This window comes from Penaeus japonicus, unplaced genomic scaffold, assembly GCF_977035675.1.
Source record: "Penaeus japonicus unplaced genomic scaffold, GWHDUDI00000001_assembly GWHDUDI00000020, whole genome shotgun sequence".
In the NCBI taxonomy this organism is placed as follows: domain Eukaryota; kingdom Metazoa; phylum Arthropoda; class Malacostraca; order Decapoda; family Penaeidae; genus Penaeus; species Penaeus japonicus.
Genome location: NW_028234422.1, coordinates 29,415,472 through 29,425,471, shown reverse-complemented (window position 1 = coordinate 29,425,471; position 10,000 = coordinate 29,415,472). Strand labels below are relative to the sequence as shown.

At 34.9% G+C, this 10,000-nt stretch overlaps 1 protein-coding gene across 1 annotated transcript in view; it reads left to right on the top strand.

The window, feature by feature from the left end:
- Nucleotides 1-4,067, top strand: part of RpL18 (ribosomal protein L18) — a 5,588-nt gene extending 1,521 nt beyond the window's left edge. Inside the window, exons 3-5 of the mRNA XM_043019152.2 lie at nt 1,684-1,890; nt 3,589-3,712; nt 3,887-4,067. Of these exons, the coding sequence (XP_042875086.1) occupies nt 1,684-1,890; nt 3,589-3,712; nt 3,887-4,032 (477 nt within the window). The 3' untranslated portion in view covers nt 4,033-4,067. The remainder of the gene's footprint in view (nt 1-1,683; nt 1,891-3,588; nt 3,713-3,886) is intronic.
- Nucleotides 4,068-10,000: the final 5,933 nt, after the last annotated feature.

Below are 10,000 nucleotides of genomic sequence, written 5' to 3'. Positions count from 1 at the left end.
CGGATTTGCATCAAGGCAGCATTTATTGGGACCCAAGGGCTGAACATGTGGATGTCTTCTTGGTATGGCTTCAATGTGTATCAGAAGAAATTTAGAGAATTTTGGTAAATGTTTGCAAGACTTTCCCAGCCATTGCTGGCTTATATACATTTTGGGGCTTCAGCCAAGGTCAACATGTTTGGGTGGGGCGGGTCTTTTAGAACCAAGTAATTTATCAAATAGTGGTAGTCCAAGGTCTATCTTGCTAGTTTGCACATGATGGATCTTTGTTGAAGTGCTTTTTAGGTTGGACATGAAGATGCAGGCATACCATCACAGACCACAACAAATATTGTTTAGGTTTGAATTAGAATTGAGCTCATGAAAATTAAGGTTCTATCCTTTTTGACTAAGTGTAGTTGGATAGAGGTAATCTGTTTCACTATAGTATTTTAAAGGACTACTATAAGATGTATATCTAGATAAAACCTTATCTGAATGTTGGAAAACTATAAATATCTAAGGATAGTACAGGTACCCATATCCGGGCCGCCTCGTGCATATAGCCCGAGCGAAGGAAAGCCTTCGCAAATCTCTCTGAACTGAACTGAACAGGTACCCATCATTAGATTTGACCAGATTCAATACACATTGATGTACCATGTGCTAGACAAGGTTCCATTATTAGACCTATTGCAGATGTTTGTGGATGATATACAATGGCCCTGTTTAGGCCTATAAGACAGGTGTCTATTTATACATGATGCAACACCTGAAACTACTTGCTGTTGAAGAATATCTTGTCAGTTGGATTTGTTACCATCATAGTGCTAGTTTCAGAGCTATAGCCTTCCAAAGTCAGCTTAGATCCTTGACTTGTGATGGTTTAAGGTAAATGCCTGTCCGCTGCCAGGAGTGCTGAGAAAATGTTCCTCGCTCCTCATTTCTGGAATTTTAAGTCCATAAAATGATCTTGAAAGTGTTCAATACAATGGGATTTGGAAATATCCTGGCTGCTGCACTAGTTTCAACATGCAGCTTTTTTGTTCTTGTTATAAAAATTAGGAATGTAGGAGCAGTGTGTTTCCCCATGTCTGGTCAAGGAGATTGTTTATCAATAAAGGAAAGCATGGTCACGGCATGCTATCTGAATTTGAGTCTACCCATTCCTTGGCATGTATAGATGCTGTGGGTTTGAATGAGTTGGCTGTCAGGTTGATCACTTTACAAAAAAATGTGGTTCACGAAATTAATTGGTAAAAAGAATTGTAATAATTTTACTTGGAAGTTTAATATACATGTGAAAATTTCCTTGAAATGGTGTCCTACACATTTTATCTGCAACTTCATTTGTTGAAATGCTTTTCTCCAAGGTTAATGTTGTAGAGCATTTTTGGATCAAAATGGACAAATAATTGTTCACCTGGAAGAATGGAAAGTTAAGATTTTGCTGTAAATTAAAAAGTTCGTAATAATATTGAAAATCTTTGAAGTGAGACATACAGAATAGGGCATATTCATATTCGGCACAATGTTGTTTTTACTCATTTGATTATTTATTTTCATAGCCAGTAGACCGTGTAAGGAAAGATAGAAGGAATTTTTGTATTAAATAAATTTCCAACATGTCCAATCCAGTATTTCCTTTAAACTTTTTCTTGAATACTTTTTAATATTGACTAATGCCAATACTTATTTTTACAGCTGTACCGCTTCCTGGCGAGGCGCACCAACTCCAAGTTCAACAAAATTATCATGAAGAGATTGTTTATGCCCCGCGTACATAGGCCCCCCATTTCCCTGGCCAAGGTAGCAGAGTTGGCCTCCAAGCCTACCCGCGCAGGCAAGACCATCGTCATTGTTGGCACCGTGACCGATGACAACAGATTCTATCAAGTCCCCAAGCTCACTGTAAGTAAACATTTCCTAGAGATCATGCTATTTGTATGGGTTTATTTTCCCTCTCCCCCTCCTCTTCCTTCTCATTATTCTTCATTATTCTCCTCCTAAATTGCAGGTTAATGCCATTAACCTTGGCATACTGAGTATGAAAAATTCCATTTCAAATTGGTCATACCAAAGTAACTCCTTTGAAAGTACAAGATACATCATGGGAATCTTGCATTTTTAAGAATTTTTGAACAGTGGATTAACTAATAATGCATTGCAAAGGACACTCTGATGGCCATATACAAGCAGGTAATGGCACTCTGAGAACCGTAGTGATAGAAAATAATCCTCATTTATATATATACAACTGTTTGACAAAGAATAGTGCTACATAAACATGTAGAACAAAGCATACAAAACAAGCGTACAAAATACAGGACTGTAAAGGGCGAAGCCAAAATCACATGCTGTGATTTAGTAATATTTTCCAAGACTTTATAACTACTTTATATGCCTTGGGCCAGGCGAAAAGGAGGTTAATGGTTGTAGAGGTGATAACTATTATGAGATTGGTCTAATTAGTTTCAATGTATACCATAGAACTACATAACATACTGCAGTAATATCTTTAAGATTTTGAAATCCTTTTCTCACCATTTGGGTTGTAGATTTATACAACCAATTAGTGGCAATAGTTGTGTACCCTAAAGTCCAGCTGAATAATTCACATTTCTGTTTACATAAGGTAAATGTTCATGCCATCACTGAATCTCCAGTGGCAAAACCAAGGGAAAGTGTTGAAGGAATTGGCTGGAGTTTTGGCAAGCTGTTGTCATGATACTTCTCAGTTTTTCTCAGTATTACCCAGACAGTTTATATCAAGCATAATGTCACAATATTTTTGGAAATGTAAAGTAATGATCCTGCTTATAGGAAGAAAGACTTGGATCATACTTCTCCCTAAGAAACAAAGGCCACACAAAATGTTGGTATTATAAATGTATTTACCTTTACAAGTACACAGTAGATGAAAAGTTTTTCTAGCGAAAACAAATAAGATTTCAAACACCATGTATAATTTTCATAGCTGACAAAATACCATCTTACAAGACATAAGCCAGATTTGTTTAAAATATTTATCATTTTCATAACCCAATACCAAGCCCCATATTGTTCTGATAAGATGTGTAATTAGAGTTTAATTGCACTTGCTAATTCTTTTATTAGACCAAAATTTACTGTTGCCTTACCATGTGTTAAGCACCATTTTATTTAATTTTCTAGTGCATTGGATATGCTTCATCCCTTGCATTTTTCTTCTCCTCCCATGCATACCCCCTCCCTCCTTGCAGAAGCCTTGCAACTTTATTGTTTGATGTATGATAGTGAAAATTAATATTTATTTTTTTTACACAAGATTAATTACTGTAGTCATGACTGCTATTTATAAGATTATCATTGACTTCAAAAACTAAAAATGAGTTTCTGGAAGTAGGTTATGATTGGGCTTGACCCCCTTTTTACTTCCAACTAGTGTCAAGACTGCAGCCATTTGGGTATGGCATCACTTGAAGGTTGGCACCTCAGCAAATATGAATTTGATGCCTATATTTATTATAACATTCACCTGACTTCAGTTACGAGATGAGGGATTGTAACCTTGCCAGATAAATATTCTATTTTAAGACGATAGATGTTAATTGGTTTTGGACCCGACAGGTGTGTGCCCTCCGCGTGACTGCCCGCGCCCGTGCTCGCATTGAGAAGGCTGGTGGTGAGGTCATCACTTTTGATGTTCTTGCTCGTCGTTCCCCCCTTGGAAAGAACACAGTCCTCATCCAGGGTAAGTTCAAAAGAATGTTGTTTGTGTGTATTTATTACTGTTTGAATTATCATTTTCTATGTGGGTTTTATTTTTATTTTAGGGGTACTGTTATATGATGTATTTTATTTCATATGTAGTGATTTCAAGAGTATATACTTGAGAAAAGAACTTGAAATTATTTGTAATCTCCAGGTCGCCGCAAGGCCCGTGAGGCATACAAGATGTTCGGACGTGCTCCTGGTCTCCCTGGAAGCCACACCAAGCCTCTTGTGCGCAGCAAGGGACGCAAATTCGAGCGTGCTCGTGGAAGAAGGTCCAGCTGTGGTTACAAGAAGTAAACAGTTTATGGGTAGAAATAAAGAAAAAAAAGCTATGGGTGTTTTTTTGTTTTTTTATCCAGATTGTGATTTGTGTGGCAATTTTAGAAATAAATTTTGAATATTATAGGCCTTGATGACCGTTATCCCCCTTTTACATTAGTGGGTATTCTTATTTTGAAAGTACAAGGCACCATTAAAATCGGGTTTCCCCAAGCGCTTATGGCTTTGGAATCAAATCTCAAAACTGGGCATTCATGTGATGAGACTTGGCTATGTCCTCTTGAGAACCAGTAGAGTCGGGTAACATTAATTGGTCAGAACTTGTGCTAGATTGGTTATGTAGTGTGTAATCTACTTTAGAATAAGTGTAAAATGTCCAAGCAAATACCTTTGAAGCCACAGATAAGCAGCAAATTTAGGTAAGATCTAGATCTGTTAATTTGCTATTGCCAAGGATATTTAAGTATTCTGATGTGAATACGGTCTCGATTTTGATAATGAATTGTCCAAGATAATTTTGCTAATAACTTAATGTGGCAGATTATTCTCAACAATTAGTCGCATCAAAAATGAATCCTAAAGGTAGAAACCCACATTTTTAGAACTGAGTGATGGCTGTTAAGACTTCCTCAATCATTTATTTGCAATGACTTTGATTTATTGTAAATTGAACATAATGCCTGCTGTCCATTTGCTTGAGTCCAGGTAAATTCAGATAAAGAAATTGGTTGAAGCCAAGTAATCACTTATTCTGATTTTCTTTTGTAATTAATACCTTGCATTTTTTTTTTGTGCAAGCAGGATTTGGCTCTTTAGGTGCTTGGAATGTATGCCATTATTTTACAATACTTCGAAGATACTGCTATTTCAACCAGTTTACTGTATTTTTGCAATGAATATCACCTTTCATTTAAATTGTTATACATTTTACTAATTAGATATTTACATACTTTATCTAGTCATTACTACAGGCTTACTTTCAAATGATATACTATTATCCCATCACAGACCTGGAGCAATACGGACATGCCAAACGAGCAATGGCAATATAGCTGCCATGATGAACATATGCATTAGGGTTGGTTTTACACAAATACAAGAGTTGCCTTTCATCTTACCATAAATCTGAAGCTATCACACTGGTTATAAAGAACAATGAGCTTATATGGACCTTATACTACAATTTTAGTCTCCAACAAACAAGTAAATATTGTCAGATGACTCAAGTGTCACACGAGAATGAAACGCACGAAAATAGATACGGCTCTAGTATTAAGACGAGTGAATGAAAGTGCGAAATTCGCCATATGTTTGGTGAAGCTCGCTCCTTTCTTAAATGAAACCCTTATTGGGGGGACAAGCAGATGTGCCAGTGCCCATTCCGGGTAACACTTCAAGAAACCTGTCTGGATTGGGTTGAAAGGTGGCTGTAGTTTATTTTATTGGTTAATTGGTCCTTTCATTAGAAAATTCGATACACCTAAGACCCTGTTAATACCTTAACCATTTTCTTGGGACTTTAATATATATCAGCAACTGTTACTTCGCAATTAGAACACTGACTTGAGAATTCTATATAAGCATTCATTGGACACCGCATTACTTATACAGAAGTAATATATTGACAAATTGCAAGTAATTAAACACGGAAAGGGGAATCATGTTTAATTAAGTCTTCAAATTTTCCGTTAAGCTGTTAGTACAACTACATATTCTAACCGTCAGTCTCACTTTTCGTGTTTAACCAATAAGTATATTTACATGTAAATTATAAATATTAGGTAGTTCCGGCCAAGATTTCTTCCATCAATTCTATACATTTCAACAGGACAGAATCCATGGTTAAGATTAGCATGGAGAGGTCAGATCGTTCGACGTCTGTTGGCATTGTCCCTTACGAGTCAGAAAGAATTTTGAATTATGAGACACGAGCACTCTTAATTTCCTTATATTAGCCCAGTCTCGAACTCCTGTGGTGAGTGTTCTGCTAAAAGGAGTTAAAAATAAGCAAATATTTCTGTTCTAAGGATATTTCTACTAGTTCATATGCATATAGACATGGCATCCATTATTGTGTTTGTATTTCTTCATTCATGAAGGATGGGAGAAGGAACGCGTTTTTTATTTTTTTTGCTGCTGAAGGATTGATCATGAATAGGGTTGTGACATTAGCTTATAAGCTTAAAATTAAAATGTTTAAGCTTTTTTAACATAAAAGCTTCGAAAAATAAGCTTTTTATTAAAAACTTAATCCAAGAATATTCTTTTTAAATAATGTTCAGTCTGTGCATCTTTAATGTTCTAATTTTGTTTACAGAGTTAAACTTTATTCATAAAGATTTCCAATATTATAGACAAAAAGGTAATTGTTTGAATGGAATTTATAATTGTTAAAGCACAAACAATTAATAAAGAATTATTTTCCAATATGAGAGAGAGAAAAAAACTACGTTGACCAGAGAATAATAATAATAATTAAAAAAAAAAAATTGAGAAGAGGAGAAAATGAGGTGATATGTTGACCCTGTAGCCCTGTAAGTGAACAGTATTCACGACAGAACTGCAAGGTCAACAGGTAAGTCTCTGTTAAGTTTTGGTTTCATTTTATGGATAAAAATGGATTCTAATGTTCTAATGTCCTGTTTATTTGACTTCGCTATTATGTTAAAATTTATTTATTGGAAAAAATGTTTATTGATTGTTTGTGCTTTAACAATTATAAATTTCATTCAAACAATTACCTTTTTGTCTATAATATTTGAATTTTTTTATTTGTCTGTAATGTATTATTATTATTGTAATTTTATTCATATATCATTCTGTATATACGTGTAGTGAACTAAAGTGATTGAAACCACAACTACTTTCTTCCATCAACACATCGCTCTTTCAGCTCTACAATTCCTTGCAAACGATAGAATTGGCATATCAGTTACTAGATAGTAGATTCTTAAGTATTTCCGTCGGTTACTTAAAGGTAAGTTAGTAGCATTTTCATAGTTCCATAGATGTAATATTTACTTCTAAATTATAAACTTTACTACTTTCTCAACATTTCAGCTTGCAAAGATGCCAAAAATTCAGGCACACAAGCTCAAAAGAAAATTACTCGACGAGTTCAAAGACTTTGTGGATGTTGATGGAGTGATAGAGTGCAAGTTTTGTCATGTGAAGATGAGAAAATGGTATATACGTCAAGTATTTTCTTAATCTAGTTTTCAGAGGCAAGACAGAATCGGACACTCAATGACGGTATAACACTCACTGAATGCGACGTTATTAGTTTGTTATATTAGAATGAACTGCTGTTCATCTGAATATATTAATATTAGAAAATGTTGAAATATTCGTTAGCCACTTAAAATTGAGTCTTATCAAGTAATGAAACCGTTGTTGGAAAATATTTTTTATACGCTTAAAAAGATTATTTTATGAGCTTAAAGCTTAAGCTTATAAAATTATTTCAAATAATTTTTTGTCACAACCCTAATCATGAAAATTATGAATAATCTTTATCAATTTAGTTTGTGAAAGTTGTATACTAACATTTAAAGATGGATATTCTTAAAAGAGTTGCATGTATAGTTAGTGTGTAGTTGCTCTTACGCATTGCCGCCAATGGTTGCCATATGATTATAGTCTACATCACCATTTAAAAGTAAAATATAAATTATTAGTGTATGTATTTACGCAATGGTTCCAAATTTTGGTAACGATCGTGATCACAAAATCTACAAGTCTTATCAATGAATAAATAACGTATACAAGTTTCAGTTACAATCAATACTTATTAACACCACACTCCCACAACTTTTATGATGCGAGAAAATAATGTGCTCTGAGAACTAGAGAACTAGAACTAGAACCTTGGGTAATTATAAGCATCAAGTGACAGTCACGTGACTTATAAGTTATAACACCGTGTGAGAGCTCTTATATAAAGCAATACAGCAATTGCATCTGCCACTTATGGAATCCCCCATTCACTCAAATACTTCGCCCAAACTTTTTCCAGTCGATTGTCGCAAATAGTTGCCTCGTGTGGAAGGAGCTCAACACTTTGCAAGGGTGGCAGAGGTAGCTTGATTCCTGATAATTCTATACTGATGAATTCCGGATACTGACCCTGGCCGAGTTCGCCATCAGTGTAATTTTTACAAAAGACGAAAAGCAGTGTAGTGATGCATACCGAAGGTTTCTCAATCGAGCTGCCCAACCCACGCTTTCTAGAACTTGTTGAAACTAGTCGTTTATCTCAGCCCTTGGCCATTGCATATACATCAAAGGGAGCTAAGGACAGCTATCGCCTCACTTAATTAAGTGGTGTATTTGGTACACATTTGCGCAATATGACAGATATACAAAAGAATTAGCACATCACTTGACGTAGCTTTGTTGATAAAGGGTTCCTGTCTCATCCCCCCTATTTGATCATCTAATATATTCATCTATAGTGCAGCATTTCCAGATAATGTTCTTTTTATTTTGAGGGTTTCACTGTAAACCACTAAAATGATGTCGTTCTTTAAGAGGTCATATAAAAGGTAATAGATTACCTACAAGAAAATATCACACATTAAGGATAAAGACATTTCGTTCATATCAATAAAACGATATTCCTTTCACATATTTTCTATATATCGATACGACCGTTGTCCCTTAATTTACCTGCGAGTTTATGTGACACATGCAACAAAGACAATAAGTAGAGATGGAAATCATTTACTATGGAAGGAGTAAAGGAAATGCATTTTTTATTGTTATATATCTTGAGCCATATATATATTTTTTTTATATCAATGTGACCTAGGTTCTTCACATGGAAAAGTCAAATGAATCCTCCAGTGAAGCAGTCATTGCTTCGCTCAAACGTTGCACAAAACATTTCTATCAAAATATTAGAGAATGCAATGTTTAGAGAATAAGTTTCGTCCACACAAAGAGCGACCCGTGGAAATTCAGTAATGAGGAATTTAATAATTAAGTTCGAAGTCTCAAGTTTCCGCTGTTTGGCTTCTTTGTACCTGTCTGATTCTTTAATCTCTTTTCACGCATGCAGAAGCGAATTGCACAGTGTACCCTATGGAATTCATAAATAAAACACAAAAAACAACAAAAAAAACACAAATTCCGGATCAGGAGAGTTTGAATATTGAGTGAATATTGTGAATAAATGTTTCCCAACTCAGGTAGACTTCATTGGCCATTGTATCAATTGCCAAGTTGACGAATGCAACGGATAATACCGTTTGTATAAGATATGGAAATAATTTCAAACCAAGATTATTGGTTTGACCTTTCAGTTAATATAATCTCCATGAGGACCCTTGTATTTTTCTAGATTATTCAGTCAGAAAAATGCGGAATCATCCTTTGCCATTCATCAACTCGAGACAGTCTAGTTTGAATGAAGAATGTTCACTTACAGCGGTTAGTGTGAAATCAGGAATCCATTTTTAGTCAGTTGTATCTTCGGGTAAATCCAAGCGGGGTAACTTTTTTTTTTTTTTTTTTTTTTTTTTTTTTTTTTGTCACGAATCCCGTTGAGATTTTGGTGAAAATTATGGCCACTCGCCTTAGAAGAAAAAACACACAATCACAACACAGCACACAATGGATGTACTTTATTGGAACTTAATGATCTCATACAATATAAGCGAAGTAAACGATCTTCACTGAAGAATCTTCCTTTTCACTCATAATATGTGATGATTGCTCCTTACAAAAATCAAATACAATCATATTTGGGAAATGATGAAAAACAAAATATCGATTTTGCTCTATTCTATTCTTGAATAAGAAGGAGAAACAGTGGGTGGTCTTTGGCAAGATTAACTGGTTTTCTTCTGTAATCAAAATTATATACACGACATGGTATACATAAAACAGTTGATATAAAACTATAGTAGATAAAAATATATTAATATCTGGCCCTCACAGACCGCCTGAAACCCATTAATAGACCCAAGGTTAAGAACCCCTTGGT